Source organism: Denticeps clupeoides, chromosome 3, assembly GCF_900700375.1.
Source record: "Denticeps clupeoides chromosome 3, fDenClu1.1, whole genome shotgun sequence".
NCBI lineage: Eukaryota > Metazoa > Chordata > Actinopteri > Clupeiformes > Denticipitidae > Denticeps > Denticeps clupeoides.
In genome coordinates, this window is record NC_041709.1 from 18,662,806 (window position 1) to 18,690,161 (window position 27,356).

General features: G+C 42.3%; 1 protein-coding gene across 3 annotated transcripts in view; it reads left to right on the plus strand.

Moving 5' to 3' along the window:
* Positions 1-27,356, plus strand: part of sdk1b (sidekick cell adhesion molecule 1b) — a 188,268-nt gene that overhangs the window by 57,590 nt on the left and 103,322 nt on the right. For all 3 annotated transcript variants that reach the window (XM_028973286.1, XM_028973287.1, XM_028973288.1), the window contains exon 2: positions 24,885-25,044. In XM_028973286.1, coding sequence (XP_028829119.1) covers positions 24,885-25,044 — 160 coding nt within the window. The remainder of the gene's footprint in view (positions 1-24,884; positions 25,045-27,356) is intronic.

Genomic DNA, 27,356 nt, shown 5'->3' on the forward strand with positions numbered 1-27,356 from the left:
TCTGCCTCCCTCTCACCGGCCAAGCGCCTCCGGTCATCCTCCCCAGCTCTCCCAGTGCCCTCTCCCCGTGTGACGACTTGTCCCCCCACTCCAAGCATGTCTGCAAGTGCGTCCCCGAATTCTCACATTGACAGTTGCAGTAAAAACGTGTTTGTCTCTTAAAACAGTTTAAGTTGGGTTTATTTTTAACAACGTACAATCTTTGTGTTTCTGAAAAGATCACTGTAAAGTTTGTTCGTAAATTATATTTATTTTAAAACAGAAATCCATTTGTTGTGTCTGTTGCATTTTTTAGCTACAGCACCTTCATAGAAACCAACTTGTATTGATGCCTCTGAACACAAACAATTGGTCTTGCTTTTAAAAAAAATGGGTTTTCTGGTACAAAACATTGGCTGTTAGTAGATATGTTTGTAACAATGTGTATTTCTAAATAAAACTGGAGGGTTTAGTCATAAACCCCCAAATGTAATACACATTGTATTTTAAAACAGAGCCCATTCTGTTCCTTGTGCGTGGAGGGTGAAAAACCGCACACAGAGGTGTGAAGAAGGACGTGTTAGCGAGGGAACTATGCCAACATCCAGCTTTTTGGAACAATGGCACCATAACTTGGGAAATGAGCTATCAATTCCAAAACATTTCACACAAAGAATTAGACTCATTTGGTATAGAGTTTCACTTTTTACGTTGAAGGATGTGTGTTGTTTCTTCTTTAAAAAAAAACAACAAAATTCACTGTCTAGAGGTTTGTTTAGGGGGTTTCTTTAATATTGGTTTGCATCAGCATTAGAAGTGTTGAAATTAATCATATAATCGATGCATCGCGATGCAGACGTGGACGACATTGAATCCATGCAGTGCAGAACATACTCGATCAGATCAAAATGACGTTGCTTAGGGCATTTTCTGGGATTTTCAAAATTCTTGCTAAAAAGTAGTGCCAGTAGTGAGTGTGGCTGCCTGATCTGAGAACATTGCCGCAACGGGTCGGAGTTGCATGCAACGTGGCACGGTCATTTGTTAAACTTTGAACTTTGACCGCTGCATGGCGTAACGTATTTTCACGCGACCTATAGAATCCAAGTGGGCGAGAGTTCTGTCTACCACTGCAACACGACATTATCGTCTTATCGGGAGTTTAGAAAAACACGCATACTTGGTATGCTGAGCCCTGCAGCGCATGCAGCATGTTTGGTCTGAAAGCGGTTTTAGTTGAAGTTGAGCTTTTATGTCCTTTCATCTACATGCACATAGTGAAATAATGTTTCTCCAGAACCTGGTGCTACATTTAGACAAAGTTACATTCTGACATAAAGTGCACGTGTTTGATACAGACAAACTGGACTACAGAAAGTACAAACGAGACACAGGCAGTGCAAGAATAATATTTAACAAAAACATGCAGCCAACAATAAGACAGACGGCATTAAACTGGTGAAATGAATAATGAATGTGTGAAGTAAAATAGTGCAAATATTGCTGTGCAAAATGGAACAGTGCATTAATAGATAATATTACAGATAGATAATATTACAATATAACAGAGGTATTGCAAGTGTGTGTGTGTGCGTGTGTGTGTGTGTGTGTGTGTCAGTGAGTGTGTCAGTCCAGAGTTGAAAGTCCCTGAGTGTTTAGGTGTTTGATGGCCTGTGGGATGAAGCTGCTGCAGAGTTTGGCAGTGAGGGCCCGAATACTTCGGTACCTTTTCTGGATGGTAGGAGGGTGAAGAGTGCATGTAAAGGTTGTGTAGAATCCTTCACAATGCTGGTGGATTTCCTGATGCAGTGTGTGTTGTAAATGTCCGTTATGGAGCGAAGGGGAGCGAAGATCTTCTCAGCTGTCCTCACTATCTTGTGGACTGATATGGTGCAGTTACCAAACCAGACAGTGATGCAGCTGGTCAGAATGCTCTCAATGGTCCCTCTATAGAAGGTGGTGAGGATGGGTGTTGGGAGAAGGGCTTTCTTCAGCCTCCGCAAGAAGTAGAGACACTGCTCGGCTTTCTTTGTGTTCTTGACAGTCTCCACACAAGAACCGTCAATGTTCAGTGAAGAGTGGGACCTTGTGAAGTCAACATTCATCTCTTTTGTTTTTGTCCAGGTTCAGAAAGAGATTGATGACCATACACCAGTCCGTCAGTCATTGCACCTCCTCTCTGTACACTGACTCATCATTTTTGCTGATGAGACCCACCATAGTGTTGTCATCGGCGAACTTGATGATGTGGTTGGACCTGTGCATTGCTGCACAGTCGTGGGTCAGCAGGGTGAACAGCATTGGACTGAGCACACAGCCCTGTGGAGCTCCAGTGCTCAGTGTGGTGGTGCTGGAAATGCTGGTCCTGATCCGGACAGACTGGGGTCTCTCTCAGTCAGGAAGTCCAAGATCCAGTTGCAGAGGGAGGTGTTCAGGCCCAGCAGGCTCAGCCTCTTGACCAGGTGCTGAGGAATGATGTTGAATGCTGAAAAAAAGTCTATGAACAGCATTCGTGCGTATGTGTCCTTATTGTCCAGGTGGGTGAGGGTCAGATGCAGGGTGGTGACAATGGCATCCGTGACAATGGCATCCAGGGTGGGGGGCAGCAGGGTATTCATATGTTTCATGACCAGCCTCTCGAAGCATTTCATTTCATTTAGATTTTCCCAGATGAGCAGAAAAACGGTTTGTTTGAGGGTCACAGGAAGGTGGGAAAGGGGGGTCGGAAATCAATCAAACTGACATTTTGACATGAAGTGCATGTTAACACTTCTACTGAAAATAATAGAACAGAAAGAGAAGAACTACATGTGCAGAAGCACAGCCACTGAAATGGAGAAACCATTTAATAGGTGGGCAGAGAAGGGGGAGGGTTGAGAAAGTGATAGGGTCTGTGAGGAAAAAAAGAGGGAACTGGGACGAGTTTGTGCTTTCTCTCTCCCGCTCTCTGTGTTTGCTGGCTTTTAGTGGTAATTGAGTAATTTTTCACCCTGGGCCATTTAACTACAACCAACCCACCAGTCAGAGTGGGCCACCAGTGTGATGGAGAAAGCAGAATGTTAAGCAGGAGGGAGGAAGAAGTGGCTGTGATAAAACAGAATGAGATGGAGAAAGGCAAAGGACTGTCTGCAGGGTTTTGATAAAGAGAGAATGTGAAGAAGAATAGAATGTAAAGCACACAAACTCTTCACAAATGTGTTTATTGAATGCATCTTAAAAAAACACTGCACACCAGGGCTGGGCAAAAGGATTAACCTAGTGATCACAGTCATAGTGATTACGATTCATTGGTTAATCTACCGATTCGGTTAGGTTGATTCAATTCGATTCGCAATTATTTCCACATTAATTGACTACTATTGTATCATTTACAGGTTTGAATGAAAAAACATTCAAACTAAACATTAAACTAAAAATTACAAAATTAAATAAAAAAAAAAAGAGTTAAATAAGTGCAAAACAAATAATTTAATCCTACTCAGTTGTCTCAATTGAAAGAATACAGAAAGTGTTTTATTGCTTTTATTAAAACAAACCAAAAAAATGGAAGCCACCATTTCAGATGCTAAGCAGCTCGGGACAAACTCAGGAAAGAGAGGGTCGAGGGGTGCTTACACTGTTGTGTAATTTCACACCACGCATACCGTTTTCACTTCTGCAACACAAGAAGCAGGGAGCGCTTTTTGATTGGTTCAAAAACATTAAAATACATTTGTTTAATTTATTCATTCATTTATTCGTTTTTTTTTTTAGAAAATAGTATGGAGTTCAAAGTACCATCCTTAGTATCGGTATCAAGCCTACATTGAAGTACACCCACATCTTGTAGGAACGATTGCATTTCTTGCACTGTTGAAACTCGCGTTGCTACTACTCACCAGCGCCGCCATGTTTGTTTTGGATCCAATGCATCAGGGCGCATATTTTGCGTGGACGCAGTCGATGACTTTATTGCCCCAGCTCTGCTGCACACACTCGCACATTTACATACACACACCTTCCTCCTTCCTGTGCTATCAAGTGGTGTTTGGAAGCATTAACAACCAATATGTGTATATGCGTATAAATGTTTGTTAGTGGCAATTAAATGTGTACAAAAATACATAATTGAATTCTGTATAAGTGGGGACATTTTGCTGGTCTTCTGCTTGTTATTGAATGTTCATTATTAAATGTAAAAGGTTGCATTTTGTATGTTAATCTAAAAAGTTATAAGCTGCTTGACAAATGCGTGTGTTTCTAACCAGAGAGCTGGACAGAGTTATCTGAATACACAATGGAGTACAGGTGACACACAAAACACACACACACACACACACACACACACACACATTTACATTTAGCTCATTGACAGGCAATACTAGAGATGCTACTTAATGTCAGGAGGGCCAGTGGTGTTGCCATCAGAGATTGGCGGACTTTTTTGGTAAAGTCCACTCATGTCTTTGAAAACATTAAAGCCTCCATCCCACCCACCCAGCCACATGTCTACACCTCTGTTTGGCAGCATCGGGACTGTGGCGGTCAGAGAGCGGGGGAAATGCTGTGTGTCGTCCATTATTCACTACGCAGTGTGATGGACAGAGAGAACGACAGGTGATGAAGTTAGAGAAGTGATAGAGGAGAGAAGAAAGAACGAGGGTGGGGGGTGAATATGAGGTCATGTGCTGAGATATCTCACCTGATCATTATTTATTAATGCTGTCACCATAGAAACCTCTTCTTCCAACCTAATATCATGTAAACAGGGATCGATACACTTACCTATGATTTGAAACATACACACAGAATTCAGGCTGTAGTTTTTAATTCTTCAGGTTATTAAAGAGAATGGTGATATCTGAAATGTGCGTGAGTGAGTGAGAGAGAGAGAGAGAGAGAGAGAGAGAGAGAGGGTCTGTCTTTTCAGTGCAGAGTGTGAATTACACATCAGCAGAAGGCTGGAAAAGGAAGAAAATAAATGAATAAATAAAAAGTGCAATCTGCAGCCTTTCAGTCCAATGAGCCAGTCTGTCATTCAGTCAACCACACACACACACACACACGCAGTGACTGGATATCTGGTCTGGGTTTGTGAGTTGTGTAGTGTGTGTAGTTGCAGTCCAGTCGGGTGTGGTAATGTGTGGTTATCTGGCATGTGGCAGTGTGTGGGCACCAGTTCTGGGTTTATCCTGGTTATTTGTAGCACACTGTGTAGTCATGTTGACTGAGTGTAGCCTGCAGTTCCGAACAGTATTACACTGTCAGAGACCTCTCAAGTACACACACATGGAAATGCTCTATATCTGAAGGAGTCACACTGATGCACAGGATAACAGCAGTAGACAGCATTAGACTGTCTATTGCTGTTACAAATACACACACACATGCTGTGAATTCTTTGTTTATTTGTCTACATATGTCCTTCTGGTAGTTGTGTGTCTATAATACTTTCTAAAGTGTAGAAAACAGGTTTGTGTTGAGGATGGATTACCTTGCATATTGTCTCCCACTGTGTGTGTGTGTGTGTGTGTGTGTGTGTGTGATCCCATGTAGCTGTTGGACCTCTGTAATATTCTGTTGAAAGCAGGGAGAGTAAGAGGGAGAAAGAGAGAAATAGTCTTCTTCTCTCTATCCTCTCTCTCTCTCTCTCTCTCTCTCTCTCTCCTTCTCTCTCTCTCTCTCTCCTTCTCTCTCTCCCTCTCAGGCAATAGTAAAATATTCATGGTGTATCTCTCATTAAAGATTACAGTGGTGTCTATATCGGCTACGTCTGTCCTTCTCTGTCCCTTCACTTTATTTCTCATGTTCTCTCATCATCCCCACTTCTCGTTCTGTACACTTATTCATCCATCTCTCTTTTATTTGTTTCACTTTCTTTTATGCTTTTTCTTAATCTGTACACAAGTTTTATTGCTCTAAATAATAACAGTCAATTTAATATATACTAGATCAATAAAACTTGTGTACAGATTAAGTGTATACAAGAATAAGCATAAAAGAAAGTGAAATGTGATACATTCTACAATCCACATGGAACAAGTGGTTGTGCTTTTCCTTGAATCAATTTTTTTATACTTATTCATAGTTATGGGCAAATAGAATAATTCTCCATTTTTGTTAACATTTTGAGGACTCATTGGGGGAGTCCAGACCTTTATGTAGTGTATTTAATCCATATAGTTGCAGCATTAATAACTGAATAATAAAAGGGGGCTGTCTGTTTTGCTAATCATGTAAGAAAATGATTAATTAGGCCAAATGACACACAGTATATCAATTCTGGATGGTATCAGTGTTCATGGTGATGCACTTTTTTATTGATATTCGGACCATCCAAGATCAGAGAAATCAATGACAGTGTCAGTGTGAGTGACCAAGAAGAATGGAGATTGATTGGATGTGGAACATGTTGAGTGCAATGAAATACAATGAAATACTGATGTGATGTGTTTGCACTTTGCAGGAGGAGTGTGATGTGTGTGTGGGTGTTGTTTCGTGGATTTGAATGTAGAATTCTGTTCAAATTCCCCGAAACAAGTCAAATCCCTTAAGACTGCGTGGATTGCAAGGGTGGATTTTCTTTCTGCTGTGAAAAATGTGGGGTAAATCAGCTCACCTTGGTATAAAAAACAAGTGTGTGTTCTTGTGTGTGTCAGTGATTATTTTAGCTCTTAGTGTCTCTAATGCCTTATTCTTTCTTGTCACTTTTTCTCTCTCACACACACACACATGCAGACACACACCCCTCACAAACATACATACGTGACTGTGTGTTTAATGACACCCTGGGGAAAGACAGGTGTGCTATGAAGCGGTTGTATCCATAACGACAGACAGGTATAGAAGCGCTGCATCTCCATGACAACAAGGTGACAATGACTCTTGCTCTTAAATGCTTAAGAGCCCCGAGACACAATAGGTATGAGTCAGTGTACTGTGTGTGTGAGTGTGTGTCTGGTTGTCTGTTCGGCCTGTGTTTGTGTGTACGTGTGTCTGTATGTGTGTGTTGGTGTTTTTACAAAAGCTTCACTAAAGCGTATTTCCCATAGAACAAAAAGGCTGAGCACATGCACACACACATTTTCTTTGTAGTTTATGAATCTCCACGTTTGCGTTAAACTACTGCTCGTCCACATTGGCCAATTAAAATTGTTTTTCTCTCTCGTCATGCATAAGACTAAATAACGTTTCTGAACGGCTGGGACACCCATTATGTTTCTCTGTGTGTAAGTGTGTGTGTGTGTTATGGTCTAACAACTGAGTGCTGGAGTGTGTTTCCTTTGAGTTAAACTTGTTAAACCCAACTGTCACACGGAGAAAGGGAAAGCGGCGTCTAGGAGGACAACAGGAATAATCAGCGGGGAGAAAAGTATGAGGAACAAAGTCAGCAGTGACTCACACAGCTCACCTAAGCTAGGAAAAAGCAATAAAGCCACATGCGTGATCATAAAAAAACGAGGCAGCACACCAGGGAGACCAGCCGTCACCGGCCGACCTGATTGGCTGGTGAGGAACTGCAACGTTCCCGGCGCAGCGAACTGGTGACGGGGCTCAACTTCCCAACACAGGCGCAGAGAGCATCTGGTTCAGTCCCCGCAGCCAGCCAGCATCTTCTCTGAGTTTGTCAACGTGTCGGGCAGACAGGGAACCTTTTTTATTTTTTACAGACACGACAGCGCAGATTCACTCGCTTGTTTGATTCCGATTGGAGATCTAATTCATCGTTCCCAAAGAAAGTAGGTTGTACAGTTTTTTTCACGCCACCTAAAAGTCAGAATTATTTCATAACCGTTTAATCACAGTTATTCCAGCTGGCTGCTGTTATTTCTGCCTAATAGTTAGAATGGTTTCTGTTCATAAACTCTATAAACTGAAATGCCTTTATTCACAATGCATAGTTTGCAGAATTTAAATTGCCCTACTTGCAATAAGGCCACACCAAGGCACCGCTGTTTGGTTTTAAAGACTGATAAGAAAGGAGGAGCCTAGGAGGAAGCAAGGAAAGGTGGATGAAAGGTCAAAAGATCAAACATGACAAATCTACAAAACCACTGAGTGAATATAGGGAGTCTGATCAGCTGTGGCTATGCAATGGCTTTCACCGTTGGTGCTTACAGTTTAACAGGCTACTGTTAATCCTGCAAGTTAATGTCCAATCACTGGACATATTTGGACCATTTCAAATCGAATTGCAAAACCGAAATGCAGCGGCCCATAAGGACCAAGCTCTTCAATATTTTACTGAGTACCGTTGCACCCGTAGGCCCCTCTGTACCCAGGGCAGAGGAAGTAAGAGCGAGAGGAACTAATGAAACAAGAGCAGAGAGAGTGAAATGGAGTGAGTAGAAAGGTTAAAGGTCAAGGGTTGTTACATTTTTGTTATGGAGAAGCGAGACCCGCTGTACAGTGTACCCCCTCAAAACAGTTTTAAAGGACTGTTGGTGAATTTTTGTCCACATCCAAGTAAATGAGGTTGTCTCCTGCTGTTGGACCTGCAGCATTTGCTTTAAGCCTCTCACTGTTATGAGCCATTAAAATTTATTGGCAGAAGAATAGCTGATTCCAGCTGGTAGCGTTACTGTACAGTAGACCTGCAGTACACCTCACCTCCTCTTCTCTCCTCTCCTCCTCCTTCTCCTGTTCTCTTCCTTCTCCTTCTCCTCCTATTCCTTTCTCTACTGCTCTTCTCCTTTCCTCCTCCTTCTCCTCCTACTCCTCCTCTTCCTTTCTCTCCTGCTCCTCTCCTTTCCTCCTCCTCCTCCTTCTCCTTCTCCTCCTTTCTTCTCTTTCCTCTTCCTCCTCCTCCTCTCACACAAGCAGAGAGCACTGGATGGGGGTAGAAAGAGAGGTCAGGAAAGACCTGGGGAGGTGCTGAAAGCCCCCAGATGTTGGTCTGTCTGGAGTCTGCCTGTCAGCATGGTAGAGACAGGATCCCACAGGGTGGCAATGTTATTGCCTGTCAGTCTTGTGTGTGTTTATTTGTGTGAGACTGACTTTCTGACATGAACATTTTGATTCAACCTAATTTAATTAAACCTGTGTGTGTCTGTGTGTGTCAATCATTGCGATGAATTGTCAGATCTGTTCTTGTAACCATAACGTGTATTCTTAACATGTTAAGAATTTTTTTTTTGTGGTTGAGTGTGTAAAAAGTGTTTCCTTGTCTGAATGGTCAGATTCAACCTGATCACATCCAATTGGTTCTGCGTCATAGGATGTCATTGTATCTCTTACTCTGAAAAGACACACACACGCACACATACACACAAACAAATTATTCACGGCAATAAATACAGAGGTCTCCGTCATCAGTGAATGAAATGATTGATTTTGTTGTTGTGATACACAGCACAGCACAACGAAACAAATGTCTGGAGGAAACCAGGCGCCGCTAATCACCTGGCCAATAGCATCTCTACAGCGAAGCATGGTGGTGGCAGCATTGTGCTGTGTCTCAGGAGACGGGAGATTGGTCAGGGTCAAAGGAAAGATGATTACAGCAAAATACATCCTTGAGGATAACCTGGACAAGGGAATGGGATGAAGGTTCATGTTCCAACAGGACATTGACCCTAAGCACACGGCCAAGAGAGAAAAAAAAAAAAAGAGTTGCTTCAGGACAACTCTATGACTGTCCTTGAGCAATCCAGCCAGAGCACAGACTTGAACACGATAGAACATCTCTGGAGAGCTCTAACAATCTCTATTTAAACCGATGAGGTTTGAGAGGTTTCGCAAAGAGGAACGTGAGAAATTACCCAAAAATAGGTGTGCCAAAGTCATGGAGGGTGCCGAGGGTGCATTTGTAGACATGACATCAGGAGTTGATGAGGCTCTGTTACTCTGGATAAGGGTGTCTGATAAATGCCCTAAATCTGAAGTGAAAGTGAAGTGATTGTCATTGTGATACACAGCAGTACAGCACACGGTACACACAGTGAAATTTGTCCTCTGCATTTAACCATCACCCTGAGTGAGCAGTGGGCAGCCATGACAGGCGCCCAGGGAGCAGCGTGTGGGGACGGTACTTTGATCAGTGGCACCTCAGTGGCACCTTGGCAGATCGGCATTCGAACTGGCAACCTTCTGATTATGGGGACGCTTCCTTAACCGCTAGGCCACCGCTGCCCCTTGTTGTAATGTAAATGTAATGTGGTGTGAGCCGTTGTCAGAACAAGACTAGCAGCAACACATGGACAAAACCACAACGATGAGCGGGCGAATAGCAAGGCGCCGACCTCTGCCACGTCTGAGCATGAGCATGTTCAGTATGATATGTCCCTGAACATAAATGTAATCATTATTTTTTAAAAAAGGCTCTAATGTGGAATGTTTTCCGGATGCACTGTATTTACACTGGACACATATAAAACATATTATTGATATATAATGGAATTGAATTATAAATGTGAATATGATTGAATTTTGTAAACATAAATGTACCCATGTACTTTTTTTACACACACACACGAAAGTCATGTTAACCATTATGGTGAAATTTCTAACTATATTCATAAGGTTGCTGGGACTACATGGAGCTAGGCGGGTGTGTGTGAGTCTGTGCAATGCAAGTGTGCTTCTGAGTGTGTGCGCACCCTGTGTGTGGGGCCTGCTGGAGCTCATAAATATGAAAATCAGAAATCATCTGATTGAGGAAATGGTTTCGCCTTAAAAAATGCAGAGTTGGGAAAGAGAGAGTATATGATGAAATGCTCAATTTAAAAGAGAAAACTCTGTCCAGCCATTTCATCTCAGTATGGAGAACTCTTCATCATTTTCATCATCAAATTCCTTCACATTTTCATTATTAATGTGAACGTCATGTGAGAGTGAGTGTGGTGAAACTGGAATCTACACACCTGGAATTCTGGGAACTCATGAACCAATCAGAGTAAACAGAGCCAATCTGCCGGGAATTTGACTTTATTTCTGCATGGCCTTTAATAAACTTCACAGTCTTGTGCTCCTTAATCTAGTCTCACTGCATACAGGTTAGTTCCCACGGACTTGCGGCTGTGTAGTGTTGGGAATGGCGAATAAAAGTGCTGATTGCTAATCGATCTACATGTTTGGATTAATGGCGCATGTGCTCCTGAAATGACTACCACGGAGCTTGTTCATGTTTGTTCATTAACAGCAGTGTGAGGCTGTGTTATTACAGAAATGAAGGAGGAAGGGAGAAGGCAGGAGTTTTTTCTCAGAGTTGCCAGATTGGAGGGAAAAAAATCTTCTTTACAATAGATATTGAGGAGCTTTTGGCACATTTCTGGCCAACTGTGGGCTAAAACAATCTATCAACACTGCTCGTCTGCTTTATATGTGTTACCTTGTGGGTAAAGGTATTAGGTAACACACTTGCCTATGAACCAGAAGACCCCACTTACTATACCATTGTGTCTCTGAGCAAGACACTTAACCCTGAGACACTTAACCCTGAGTTACAGGGAGACTGTCCCTGTAATTACTGATTGCAAGGTGCTCTGGATAAGGGTGTCTGATAAATGCTGTAAAATGTTGATAGGCTGTCTGAGAGCTGTCAATCATTGCTATGGGCTCTAAACAAACTATCTAAAACCAACTGGCTGATAGAACTAATGACACCGCTGGATGGATCCTCCTCTGCAACCCACGGGTAATTAGCAAGCAGTCCTGTCTTGTTTTTATGTCTTTATTACTGCACATCTGGTAAAGTAATACTTGAATTGACATTAGTGTACAAGCCCCAAGTGCTGCATCTAATGTATGGGCTCAGGGTATAGAGATTAACTATGATAAAAGAACAAGAAGTGTGTGTGTGTTGTTTAGGGGTTTGTTTGTGTGCGTCTTGTGAATAATTCATGGCAAGTTATTTCACACACGCACACAGACAGACAACTGTTTCCACATTATTCATATTGGTCTTAAACGTTCGCCTCTCAATCACATGCTGTGCGTCCGACCTCTGAGGCTCACTCGATTTCCCACGAGGCCATGCAAGGGTGAGGCCCTGCAAACAGCCCTCTGAAATATTAAGGGAAAAGACGGAGGGGAGATGTGAGGGGGAACTGCAATGAGAGAGATAGCTGGACATGACACACACACACACACACTCCTCAAAACATTCATACACCTTGATGAACAAATCGGATACATAAACGAGTTCACACTCTAAATGCACACCTCTGTGAGGAATTGCATATTGTGGCGCCCCTGTGATGTTCGGGGTGTATTTCAGATCGCAGTAGGTGTGGAAACGCTACACTCAATGGCTCATCAACACACAGACAAAGTTTATTTATTTATAAGGCTGCAGGAAGACAAAGAAACTCTTTAATTGTTTCGGGAGTCCGTCCCGCTCCAGCAGCATGTCCTTGTCTCCAGTGTTAATTAGAGCTCATTACGTGTATGCAGGGTTATTATTGGTGGATGGGCTAATTAATGCTCCCTCACAGTGCTGAGAAGAGCATTGGCCAGCTAATTAGTGTTCTTTATGACAGGCTTGTATTGTATTGGGGATTCATTAAGGCTCGTTAAACTCATGCTGGGATGGCATTGGTTGGATAATTAGATCTCGTTAACACAGGAGAGGCTGGGGTCAGGGTAGCAGCAGCTGATGTCATTGATTTAAATAGTGCTGAGGATGGGGTGTTTAATTAACCCGAAATAGAGTCACCTCAAAGAGTGGCTCCGTCCCGCAGGAACAAGGAACAGGCTAGAAGTTATATATCTTTTTGTCTGTTCTTTTGTTCTTGCATCAGCTCTCCGTCTTTTGTCTGCATGTTACACAGAAACTCCTGGAGATTGAATTATGTAGCAGACATTCTCATCCAGAGCAACTTCCTTTCATTTACATGCATTACATTTACAGCATTTATCAGACGCCCTTATCCAGAGCGACATACAACCAGTAGTTACAGGGACAGTCCCCCCCTGGAGCAATTTAGGAATAAGTGTCTTGCTCAGGGACACAATGGTAGTAAGTGGGATTTGAACCTGGGTCTTCTGGTTCATAGGCGAGTGTCTAACCCACTAGGCCACTACCACCCTTTCACTAAGGACAGACTAAGCCTCATGGTTAAGTGTCTTAGTTGATGGGATTGAGGGATTTGAATCTATGAACCTATAGAAGAAAAAAAGAGGCCAAACCTTGTTACTAATCTGTTAGTTTAGTTTGCAATACTCTCTAGAAAACTAGAAGAAGAGTTAATAAAATGGCTTTAGATATATAAATGTAGATTTTTTGGCATTTATAAGATTTATCAATATTGCATATGGAGAGCGGCTTACAATCAGTAGTTACAGGGACAGTCCCCCTGGAGAGACTCAGGGTCGTGGTAGTGAGTGAGTTTTGAACATGGGACTTTTTGTCTTCTGGCTTCATAGGCGAGTGTGTTACCCACTAAGCTACTACCACTCTGGTTAATGTGGATGCTATGTCCCTGCCTCTTTCCATCATCCACTGTCCTGCACTCTTACTGGCCAAAACTGTTGTCAAGTCGAACACACATTTAGTATTTTGAAGAATAGAAACTAAGTACTATTTTTGCTGATATGTAATACTTTTCTTGACTCAAAACAGCTTTAATTCTGTTTTTTTTTTTTTAGGTTTAGTGATGAGCCAGATGATTGACGGCTCTCACACAAGCTATTGCTTCTATATTCTTCTATATTTTAAATCGACTTTTGAGGACACCTCTGACCTTATACTAACTGAAAACTTTGCGCCCAATTAGTGCCACAAGTTTTCCATTCAGAACATTCTGAATACAGAAAAGTGGCCCTGTAAACTGCATGTTGTTTTTATAACATCTAGAATATTGTCATGGTTAATAAAAGTGGCCACAATTATAACTAAATTGGACATTTGTCTGCTCTTCTGACACACACACAGTGAAATTGCTATCACCCTCCCACACTGTAAAATATTAGATTTTAACAGAAGCACCAGCTGCTTCTGGCTCCATCTGCCAAGTGATAGTTTTAATCTTTGCTGCCCCAAATTATGTGTGTGGTTTGCAGATGGCCAACGGAAGGAGTGTCTGTTTTATTACAGACAGCCTGTCGGTGTAGAGACAACATGGTTTCCTCAGTCTGATTCTCGCTCCATGCGTGTAATAATGACTGCATATAATATTATGTTCTGGTTGTGATTACACCAACCCTGCTGTTGTCTTGGGGGTAGCGGCCTTTCGTGCAGGAAGTGATCGTGTCCGCGTCCGTATAATTGGTCCAACAGATGTGTGGTCCTCAGGTCTCTGTCATTCAGGACCATATTTTCTTTCTTCATGCCATAATGGAAAATTTTTTTTTTTTTTTTTTTCAGTGTGTATTTGTGCATGTGCAATTTGTTTGTCTGTCCTCACAAACATTGTAATTAGGAAACATGCCTAACAAACCATGAAAAATTATCAAAATTCCCAAAAATGTGCTTATGTGGAGGTAGTTACACATTTATATAGCGTCTGTTACACAGTTATTACTCTTGGTCAAGGGTCTCCAAACAGCCACACTTATAAAACGGAGGACTCACATTTCTGTTTTTGCACAACCCAGCAGAACAGTGTGTCTGTCCTGCCCGATTGCATCTGACACCCACTTTGTGTTGCATGGCCTTTCTATTCAGACAGGTGATGATTAGAGGGATTATTGCCGAGCCAGTAAACAGTTTGTCGAGTTCAGATTGCACAAGTCATTGGAACATGGAACTACACACTTGTATTGGGGCTTTTAAGGGTTTATTTTAATTGGTGTCCAGTGAAGAGTGGTCACTCACTACATGACTGGTCTCCAGAGCAACGTTAGATGTGATTGTGTCAAGGTGGTCGCACTTGGCAAAAAAGGAGGACACATTTGCACGACGTCTCAAGGCGGGATTTATTTCAATATAGCACGCGACAGGGGAAACAATCAGGAATCATTGTAGCACCAATTCCTGGATCTGGAATAGCCCCTTCTGGAGCGAATCCTGACAGTATCCTCCCCCCTAGGCACGACTACCGGTGTGCCACCCAAAACAGTTATGGACGAGTGGTGGCCGTCCTGTGCCGGGCAAAGCGCGGCCCATCCACAGGGGACTGGCATCTTGTCCGCAGTCCACTTCGGTCGGTCTTTTGGCAGCTTTAACACAGGACCAACATGAAACTCTGGTCCAAACCCAGGATTCGGAGTAACTCCTTTTGGACCAGATCCTGACATATATTGGACATGGCAAATGAGGTGACCAGAATTTTTTTATTTTTTAATGACTGACGTAGAAAATTATTTTTGGACTTATTTCGGATTTTGGACCTCAAAACCATGCAATGTGAACATGTGGCACCAGTAAATGGATCTGTGCACCAGAATGGCTCATATTTTGGGATTGGTGTGTAACACCATAATCATCATGAAGTTGATTAAAAAGCGCTAGAATTATCCAGTTTTCAGTTTTAGACAGATTTTCTTTTAATTAGCCGTACAACAGGGAACAGAGGTTTCTAGAGGAGGAATGCTGCCCGTCTACTGCAGCCACCGCAGCTGCAGAAGCTCTGAAAATACTGGCATTTTCCTCCTCTTCCTCATCCTATCCTCTTCTTCCTTATCTTCACTCGGCCCTTGATTTTCTCTCTCGTCTGTTTCAGCTTTCCTGTTCCCTCATCTGACCATTTTGTCTCTCTGTGTCTGTAGGGGATGTGTAGTGACTGTAGTGGCTTGCTGTAATTATGGGATGGCAGCGCGCTGCTGTAATGGCAGTAAATGGTCGTGTGTTTCTGACTGCAGTATGATCACTTTCAGCCTGACTGCATTACTACCTGCTGTTCGAGTGACTGTTCCACCTCAAACAGACACACACACACACACACACACCAGCATAAACTTGTTCATGTTATTCTCCCGTTTTTCCAGTTTGTGTTTTGGAAATCAAATAATACGCACAACCTCCCAGATACACACTCATGTAGTAAACAATGCTGCCCATGGGAGACAAAGCAAACTATACAAAACGTACACACATTCTCACATAAACACACACACACACTAAATGAGCCATTCACAGACACACACTGCTGTAATCTCTGCAGACTGTTCTATAGATAATTGCTCCTCCTCTTTGCTCCAGTGATCAGCTGATCAGGAAGGATGACGGGGCATTTCACTGCAGTCCCATTAGGGCAATGTGTGTGTGTGTGTGTGTTTTATAGGTTTGGCTAAAAGATCTACACTGAACCTGTTAGCAAGAGTTTAACATTTTCCTCCTCGTAGTAAGAGTGAACAAGAAGGTAGAAGGTGTGTCTGACAACACACCTTCCTTCCAAAGTGAATAGTCGGCACTCATCAGTAAAGCTAAATTGATCTTGCAGATCACCTTGTGGTGTTCTGCCTGAAATTCTGTGTTCTAACAACAACCACACACACATAAATGTGGCAATGTTCACGTAAGCTGTTACATGAAAAGGGATTTGTCTTCATGCATAACCACTGTTTATCTGGAATTTGCCTCGCGAGCAGTTAATACCACTTGTAAGATGTAAGTCCTTAATATTTCTTGGAACACTTAAATATGTTTTCAGGAGGAAATTAGATTTTCATTCTATGCCGTGAAGTGGACTCGTAAGCAAAGGGTTGCGGGTTTAAGCCCCAAACTGCCAAGGTGCCACTGAGGTCTCCTTGAGCAAAGTACCGTCCCCACACCCTGCTCCACAGGTGCCACTAAGGGCGACGCTGTGTTGCATGATGACAAAAAACCAATCCCTTCGTGTACATTGAAGTGTCCGCCCAGATGGACCCTGAGATGGTTAACAACGGGAGAAAAAGCAGTGATGAGTCTGAACAATGAAACCTTCCAGCGGGGAATTGTGTTATTTTCAATGTGTGTTCTGTTGTGTCTGCCTGCGCTGTGACATGAATAGTGCAGGGTGGGGGGGGGGGGTTCTAATAATGCTCTGTTCACATCGTCAGACAGAATGAAACACAGAAAAAGAGATCATCCTGATGAGATCAAGGTGTTCATCAGGAACAAATCGGCCCAGAGATTTCTGCTGCTGCTGCTTTTCTGGAGTGGGGGGGGAGTAAAAGTAAACGGAGAAACTCGATTCGGCCTGAAAAACTTCAGCTTTTCTGTATGTCCATTAGCGGTCGGGTGTGTCCGTTTTTTCACGTCTCTTTGGCCAGAATTCACTTTTTTGCTTGATCTGCATCCCACGACTCTGCTGAGGATAGTTTCACATGTTCGTCTGCGTTTGATCTTGCGCTGCTGTTAATAATGAATGACAAGTCGACGGCCTGTCCATCACATCAAACACCCGCCTGTCCCCAGGTTGCCGCCACAGTAACTCCTGCGAAGAGCGTTCTGAGTACGACACCCGGCGAAGCCGAGAATGTGGGGAGGGCCAAACTTTCACTGTTTTTTTTACTTTTCGTGGATGAGAGAGGACTGAGACATGATGGGCGTCTGTACTGTCGACGTCATGTGACGCCGTCCTGTGGAAATGTTCTTAAATCATTCAGACAACCTTTCTACTCAGCAGTCACTGTTCCGAGTGTGTGTGTGTGTGTCCAAGTATTTGTGTGTGAGTAAGGTTAGATTTAGTGGTTTTGACGGCCAGTCCTTGTGAAGATTTGATTATCTGACAGTTGCTTTGTAACCTGAGCAGAAGACTTCCCAAAGACTATCCGAGATCAGGGTGACCTGACCTTTACTGAAGGAGAGAGAGATGGAGAAGAGAGGAGAGGCGTGGACGGATCTTGAGAGATTGTCTTTGACTTTCATGAATGTAACTTGCATAAGACTCAACACAAGCTTTCTTGGTTCTATCTCAAAAACAGTCCTTCTTTAACAAGAAGTGAAACAAAGAAAGGGGTTTTGCTTAAGGAATTTAGAGAAGACAGAATGAATGAAGGAAAAGGATAAAGGAAATAAATTTGAAAGTCATGAGAGAAGAAAGGAAAAGAGAAGAGATTAAGATTAAATTGTAGCCTCAGGTTGTAGCTCAGTCTGCAGATGAACATAAAGGTCTTTCCAACCCCCTGGGGAGTTGGGTGTGTGTGTGTGTGTGTGTGTGTGTGTGTGTTTGGTATTTATAATTTAGTGAGGACCAAATGTCCCAACAAAGAGAAGATAAACAACATTTGTAGTAATTCAAATTCCATTTTTTTAAAAATTGAATGATAGAGACAAATAAAGATTTAATTAAAACATGGGTAGGGGCTTAGAGGTACTTACACGTTTGTAATATAAATTTTACAAATACCATCAGGACAATTCTTTACGTGACGCACAGGACATTTTGATAACACAAGTTACCCCATGTAATGCACGGGACACAGAAAACTAGTCTCAATTGTCAAAAGGAACTTCCACAATAAAATTCTATTAACTCTATAAGCATTCAGACAAAACTATTTCACCAAATATTTCAATGTATAATGGGTGTCAAAACTGTTCAACACTTCAATAAAATAATGTTTATGCGATATCCAGTACTAACAGTAAAATGTGGTGCATTCTTTGAATAATTTAATTAAGCCTGATGCACTTTTCAATATATATAAACTTAAGATCCTGACATAAATAAACTGAACCTTGAATGTCTGGGTTATGATAATAATTTGCTTTGAATAAGTAACCACATTTCAAACGTCTGAAAAACCTTCAGTTTTTAAACACATTGAAATAAATACAATTTATTTTATTCATCAGAATGGGTAGTAGCCTAGTGGGTAACACACACGACTATGAACCAGAAGACTCAAACCGCACTTACTACCGTTGTGTCCCTGAGAAAGACCCTTAACCCTGAGTACTGATTGTAACTACTGATTGTAAATTGCTCTGGATAAGGGCTTCTGATAAATCCCATAAATGTAAATATAAACATTGATATTACACATCATTTGAGTACTTTACAATAAATGAGTATGAGGACAAGTAAAAGTGTGTTTGGTTTAATTCTCCAGAGAATTGCACAAAATATAATAGGAATGACCAAAACCTAATTACGCACAAGTGTTTCACAGTTCTTGGCATAGTTCCTCTCCATTTTCATGTTTTTGATTTGTTGTAAAAGTAGTGGGTACCGTGGATAGTGTTAGGCCAATCACTTACCTCTCTGGTCATTTATAGTATAGAAGATTAGACCCAACAAATGTTGCTAGAAATACAACTGTTTCTGCTCCCTGCTGTGTTTCAGAAAAAAAAATGTTCCAGACTGCTTAAGGGTACGTTAGATGCACTTGGTGACATATTTTAGTAGCATAATATGGCAGTTGATTCTGCTGTTGCACGAAGTAGGTTGGTTCTCAAAATGTGAATCAGATGACCAGAAGGGCTGAGGGTCTAAACCCCACCCGTTACAGCTGTGTCTATAAGCAAGTGCTAGATTCAGCATCAGCTGAATGCTTGGAATGCAATGGATAGAATAAATCTTTTAGTGAAAGTGAAGTGTTTTTGAAACACTGCAGCACAGGGTCTGTTCCCTTACCTGCTAGCCACGTGTGTGTGTGTGTGTGTGTGTGTGTCTTTGCCCATGTATGAACGTGGTTGTGTTTTATGATTGGTGGGTTAGGTAATGATCAGCTAATTAGAGTATCAGTCAGATTTGCATATTATTGATCAGCATCACTCAATCCATAAACACGATCAGAGGTCTAATTAAAGGAAGTGTGTGCAGCAGCTGTCCTGTTTTATTCTTCGCACTGATGAGTCTGGAAGCGTCGCCTTCACTGTGATGGATTTTGTTGTGGAGAAAATCTCCAAAAATATCATCACTTATGAAGGGTGGGAGTATATATGTGTGTGCCACTGTGTGTGTGTGTGTGTGTGTGTGTGTGTGTGTTTGTGTCTTATTGAGGACCAAATGTGAAGCATCTATTGGCTCGGCTCCCCTAATGCCTTCACCCACAAAGGAGACAGAAACATTATTGCACCAGACACTCACAAATCAGCTAACGATTCACACACACACACACACACACACACACACACACACACACAAGTTCAAAAGCAAGCACATTCCACATTCATTTATGTTCACACACACACACACATACACACAATGGAGTCACACTTCGACTCATCATAACTACAATGGAGCTACACTGACACTTGATGCATGACTGACATCCTGTTTCCCCAAACAGAAATAATTTCTGTCAAATTTGTGCGTGTGTGTGTGTGTCTGTTCATATAAATGTCACTGATCAGGCTGCCTCTCACACATGATTACCCATGATTCCCAAAACTTGCCCACCTCTCCACCCTCATTCCTCTGAGAATTGGAGTCCCATGGCAACCACAGTTCACCAGTCAGTGATTTTGATCATTCAGATTTACTCCACTGCACCAGATCAGTTGTGTGTGTGTCTGTGTGTTAATACGAATAAAATGTTCTTTTACTCTTTGCCTATTAATCATTGTACCCCCAGTGTTTGTGTGTGTATGTCACGACTACGGACTTACGAGGGAAGGAAGCGCAGAGGTCTGACATGCTGGGAAGGGTTTTTATTATAACAAACAATAAAGAAATACAAATAAACAATGGCGCGGTGGCCGAAAACAATTTAACTTAAATAAAGAACATAAACTAACCCGTAGGCGTGTGGCGATTGCCAGAACTCAAAAACATAAAGACATTCACTCACTGAAGTCAAGTTCATGTCTGGGTTCACGAAAATGCCGGAGACCCAGAAGGGGCGGAAACTTCCGGCATTTATGGGGCGTCAGGATTGGAGTCAGGTGTGGATCCCAGCTGCAGGCAATCCTGACAGTGTATGTGTGTGTGCTAATGTGGATGTATCATAATGTCCTGCTCTACCTTTAGGACTGAATGTTCTTCTTTTATTTCTCCCTGGCTGTGTGTAAAACCTGTTGAGTCCACATTTTCAGGTGTGTGTGTGTGTGTGTGTGTGTGTGTGTGTGTGTGTAAAGCTCAGTTCTAATTCAGGTTAATGCAGCAGTAAGATTTGCAGCGCTCCAGAGGCCAGTGAGTGAGCACATCATCTTATATTACAGTTAGAACGTTACACATTACAGTGTGTCACACCTTGTTTTGTCCTGTTCTGCCATTACCCCATCTTTTAAAGTGTGTGAATGTCTATTACGCCCTTATTCTGGTTTTCCCATGAATAATGTCTCATCATCCCAGTTTTTCTTCCTTAATCCGAGTAAATAGACAAATCAAACGTTCTCTACAAGCCAGTTGTAGTAAGAAAAAGGAAAATAGAGAGTAGAAAATCAATCTAAACCCCCTGGACAAGGCTGCAGGCTGCACATTCTTCCTGTCCCCAAACTCCACTATTGGCAGAAAGGTTTGTACACGGAGGCATCAGAGGACTTCACAACTGCTGTATCTGTTACAGTCACCTCTGGACCATGGGCACAACCAAACCAGACATTCACACAGAATGGCAACAGAAGTCAGGCTGGACGGGACTTGGAGTTCTCCTCCGAAGCTCTTTCTATTGGAGAGCCAAATAGCCTCTACGCATCTTGCATGCTTATTTCAGAAGCCGTCATACTGGATGGATACTGTGCTAATACTGGATATTGCTGAGGTACATTGGTAAGGTAATGGCTGCACCTCTAAGGGTATTTTGTCTTCAGGGCCATTGAATCAAGATATTGATCTCAGGTCACGTATCGTGATAGCCCTGTGGCTTATGTCCACGCCCTGTCTCTGTGAGTCACAGACCACCACCCTAACACTGGCGACAGAGTTCTGGTTCTTGCCGCTTATTTCTGTCTGAGTGTCTTGTTAGCCTCTTCTCTGTCCACCCTTCAGTGTTCCCTTGTCTCCCATTCTCTCGCGCTACGTGTCTCCTTTGAAGTGCTGCATGAGTTTCCTTTATGGTTTTGTAGTTAAAGTGTTTCACCAAAAAAAAACTAATTGACTTCAAGCCTGACAGTTTTTGACATTTCATAATGTTTCCATTTTAGTCCTTGTGTATACTAATAATATTCTTTAATTAAAGTCAAAAGGATAAAGACTGGAGTTTCTTACTAATTCTCAATTCTGAATTCCACCCTTCGTGTTTTGAATCTGTGCCTTTGAAATGTATGAGATGTATGGAATGATGTTGAGGAGTGACATTTCTCCGCAGTTGTTCAGCTATTATGTTTTGTTGGCTTTTTGGTTTTTAAGCAGTGGCCTCTGGGTGTGTTTAAGGGACCTTGTGTTGTTATGGTAACCATGGAAAGGATGTGGTGTCTGTTGTCAGCACATCGATCATTCTGCCATATCCTTTGTTATTAAAATTCCTTACCATTTTAGAGACAGGTGCTTGTGTCTGTGTGTCTGTGTGTGTGTGTGTGTGTGTGTGTGTTGTTAAAATGTATTATCTGTGAAAATTTGCCACAGATTTCCATTTGTCTCTGCAGCCATCTGACACTTATCCGCACTCAAGTGAGTGAAAAGTGAAAGTGAAGTGATTGTCATTGTGATACACTGCAGCACACAGTGCACACAACAAAATGTGTCCTCTGCTTTTAATGTGTTTTTAATGTGTTTAGTTTTTTTTGTCTGGTTGTCTTTCAAATTACTTTGCAACCCTTTCTAGCTTTATGTAAAAACAACCATTCTTCTTTATACATCCTCTGAAACTGTAAACTTCTCCAGTTCACCACTGGACCAGTGGACCAGCTGAAATGGTCCACCTGTCAGATCAGCATTCATCAATAAATCACTTCCCGATTGGTTCATGTATCCTGGGCTGAGGACCGTAGTTCAATTAAATGGCCTAATTCAGCTATAGCTGTAGCTGGACTATGTGCATAGAAACATACTGACCAGTTCTGTAAGGAGGCACGTGTGTTACTGCTGATTACCAGTAAATTTAGCAATGAACAAGCACACAGCAGGCAAATGGCAGAGCGGATGGCAAGTCCACAGCAGAGTGGATGGCAGGTCCTCCTGAAAACAGGTGAGATCTGGTGGAGGAGGGCGTGGTCGGGTAGGAACCATCTGTTAAGGACAGTCTGGAGCAGATGTTTCACCACTATTAAATAGTCAGTCTATAAAGATGTGTACGTGTGTGCTGAGTGTGAGGATGTGTGTGGGGCTGTGAGTGTGTTTGTGTGTGTGTTTGTGTGTGTGATGTGGGGGGCTCCGCTCTGTCCTCTTCCTGAAATGGCAAAATCTAATTACGCACTTTTAAATTAGTGCTGAACACATTTGTGCAGCAGCTCTGCATTACATTATAGGCATGAAGCCTCGTTTGCAGTCATAATCTGAAACACCAATCTGTGCTCAACTCTGCAGTTTACACAGAAAGATTTAATAAAGATTGGCTTTTACTCAGCTCCAAATGAAATCTTTCACCATAGTCTATTTTTGCTTATGCATTCTTATGAGCTAACAGGATCCTCAGTTTAGTGTTTTTTTTTGTTTGAGTCTTGGGGATTCATAAAATAATGAAATGTAGTAGGTGGTGAATATGAGGATGGCTGTAGACAGACGGTGGGATCTTATCTCTTAATCTGTTGCCAGCTGTGACTTCTCAGGTCAGAGGCAGAGGTCACACAGAGGTGAGGGAGAGTTCAAATTCACTCAATTTTTTACTCAGTTAGATTTTTTCACAACTCTGTGAGATAGAAATATACTGATAAAACAGCAATCAGTTATCTTCTTCTTGGAGAGGAGAAACTTAGATGATGCTTATAATCGGAGGAGCTAATGGTGATGATTGACAGCTCTCACACACCTACGTCTTCATTATGGACCCCTTCCGTTCAGTACATCACACATATAAGTGTAGCACAAGGTGAAGCCCCCTCCCTCCTTCCCTCCTCAGATTTGTTCTTTTCTTTACAGTGGGTCATCAGTGTTATTCTTATGTTACTATCATATGTTATATTTCTATTACTAATATCATTATCATATCATATTGTATACTACATATACTAGAGTCACTAAATATACCCATAAAGTGATATATTTGTCACGGTGGACCGGGCAAACCTGACTATGGTTCCTCACGCCCCCATGATTCCCTGCACCAGACATCCTCCCTATTAAAGCTTGCCTGCATCAGTATTCCAGTATTGAACCCTGAACCGTTTGAGTCAAGGGCGATGTGTTTATGCTCTTATTAACTTGGTGTCTTAGTTGGAGGCGGTGTGCCTACTGGGCCTCCACGTGTGTATTATAGTATATGTAATGGTAGTATAAATTATGATCTTTCCTGTCCCCATCTCCAAGTCCCCTGTTCCAAAGTAGAGCCCCATTTGTGTTGGTTTGTCCAGTTTAAAAAAAGTTTGTAGTTATCCATGCTTGCTTCTACCTCCTCTTTTCTGTGCCATGACAATATTATCAAATTGCTGATACTTTGTCATGTTTTTTTTTGCAAATTTACATTTGCACAATTTTTTTTTCGAACCGTGACTCCCCGAAGTTTTGCAATCTCATCTCGCTGTGTACTTGTATATGGTGAGATGACACTTTGGCTTTGAGTGGACATAACAATGATTCAGTTCATGACCACATCTGCTGCAGTGGTCGTAATAAGGGATTACTGACAAATAACAAATGGGAGTGTGTACAATGAATGGGACTCTGTATGGTTTGTGTTAGTGGTAAGCAGTTTCAGCAGAGATGACATACACAACACACACCCACAACTTGCACGCCCTCTGTGTAAATAAATGCTCATGTCTTACTGCTCTGTGAATGCTCGCCAGGAACAGAAGGCCCCATGGCCAGGTGTGTGTGTGTGTGTGTGTGTGAGAGACTGCGGATGACCGCAGCTTTACAGAGGAGAGCATCAGTGGATTAATGAAGTGCAGTAATTAACATTGATTCATGGGGCCGTGTTTTGGGTTTAATAATTAATGATACTGTGGGAACGATGGGTGGAGCTCTGCACCACTGAGTCGTCTGTCCGTCTGGTGGGTGGCATCTGCATCAGACAGAGAACAGACATGAAAAGAGCTTTAGAGGGGATAATTAAACTGTGTGTGTATTTCTCCATAGGTGATGTGGCCCCTTATTTTAAGACGGAGCCGGGTGGGGTGCAGGTTCACCTGGAGGGCAACCGGCTGGTGTTGACGTGTCTGGCGGAGGGAAGCTGGCCTCTGGAGTTCAGATGGATCAGAAATGACACTGAAATCACCCCGTTCACACCTGAGTACAGGTACAAACACACACACACACACACACACACTACTAGGACAACCCGCAGGTCCAGCATGTTACAACTTTTTACCCAAAATGAATCATTTTATATTTATCACAAACACCTCGGCGTAGAGTGAGTGTAAAGACAAGTCTTAGACATTTTTAACACAGGATAAAATCATTACTTCTGTATACCCAATAATCACACACCTGAAGACAACACACACCTAGTTGAAACACACACACACACACACACACACACACACAGACCACAATCTGCCCAAAATTCTGCACATGAAACGTTGCTCTTGTTTTCACCATGTTTCATCAGATTGAGGTCTGCAACAGTAAAAATGGTTTGACCATTTGACCAGGGGTTCCTCTGACTTTATAGTGTGTGTGTGTGTGTGTGTGTGTGTGTGTGTGTGCTTGTGTGTGTGTTTTCACAGTGAACTATGATTTTCTTTTAAAGATACCAAGTGGGTAGTGGCTTCAGGGGAGTTTCACTGGTTGGACGGAAACATTTGGCTTTGGTGTGTGTTTCTAAATCACTCACAGCTTGGAACTAATGGCAGTTTAATGATACACACACATACACACTCTCACACACACACACAGCTTGGCATTGCCAGCACAATCAGTTGGCGTTCCTCTGTTACTCTGTGATCTGGTGAAGGGCATGGCAGTGTAACTAAATTGTGTTTGTGTGGCCAGTTATGAATGTGTCTATTTACATTGTCCTTCTGTTTGTTGTTGTTTTTTTTTTTTTACACACAGTCGCAGCAGGAACATACGTATAGTGAGTGCGCGCACACACACACACGCGTGTTAATGAATGGTGATTCATTCCCCCCTGAGTAAAAAATCGTATCCAGAAGAAAAGAAAATCCACCTGAACTGAAAGGAAATTGCGCAGGTCCACTTGACATATTTCTCAGAAGGTGGACCGCAGCTCCTCACCATGAAATAAAGCATAATGCAACAAATCAACCAATGAAAAGGTATCCTGGAATTATTTGTGTTATTCTGCTACTTCTGCCTGTTGTTGGGGTCATAATGTTGTTGACCCCAACAATGATGCTCCTAGCATCACTTTTAAGCACAGAGTAAGTCATCTTTGTTTGACACAAACAACAACTTGACTGCTGTTAGAGATGTAACCCAGATAATTAGCATCAGTTTTTCAATGCTGAGTGTCTGTAGCCTAAACTTTTACAGCCGGCAGCCTGATGAGCATGTGGTTGTAAGTAAAATAGCCAATACAGTGCATCCTCGAAAGTATTCAGTTTCCACATTTTATTATGTTATAGACTTATTCCAAAATGTATTGAATGCATTTTTAAATGCCCCTTTGGCAGCAATTACAGACTCAAGTCTTTTTCACTATGATGCAACAGCTTGGCACACCTATCCTTGGCCAGTTTGGAGCATTGCAGCATCTCTCAAGCTCAGTCAGGTTGGATGGCATGCGTTGGTGCACAACCATTTTAAGATCTCTCCAACGATGTTCAATCGAACTCAACTCTGGGCTCTGGCTGGGCAACTCAAGACACTCCTTTGATATCTTGGCTGTGTGCTTAGGGTCGTTGTCCTGCTGAAAGATTAATGAAAGATTGCCCCAGTCTGATTTCAAGAGTGCTCTGGAGCAGGTTTTTACACAGGATGTCTCTATACATTGCTGCAGTCATCTCACCCTCTATCCTGACTAGTCTCCCAGTTTCTACAGCTGAAAAACATCCCCATAGCATGATCCCCATAGCATGATCCCCATAGCACCACCATGCTTCTCTGTAGGGATGGTATTGTTCTGGTGATGAATGCTGCCTGGTTTCCTCCAAACATGACACCTTGCATTCACACCAAAGACCAGAGAATTTTGTTTCTCATCATCTGAGAATCCTTCAGGTGGCCTTAGGGAAACTCCAGGCAGGCTGTCATGTGCCTTTTACTAAGGAGTGGTTTCCATCTGGTCACTCTACCATACAGACCTGACTGTTGGATTACTGCAAAGTGGTCTTTCCAAAGGACCTCTGGAGCTCTAACAGAGTGACCATTGCATTCTTGGTCACCTCCATGATCCTTCTTTCCTGATAGCTCAGTTTAGGTGGCCAGCTTTAGGAACAGTCTTGGAGATTTTGAAGTTCTTCCTTTGAATGATGGAGGCCGCACTGCTCATTGGGACCTTCAAAGCAGCATTAGTGTCTTAAGACAATCCTGTATCGGGGGTTGGACAGTTTCTTTGACTTCATGCTTTGCTTGTGCTCTGACATGAACTGTCTACTGTGGGACTTTATATAGACAGGTGCTTGCCTTTCCATATCAGGTCCA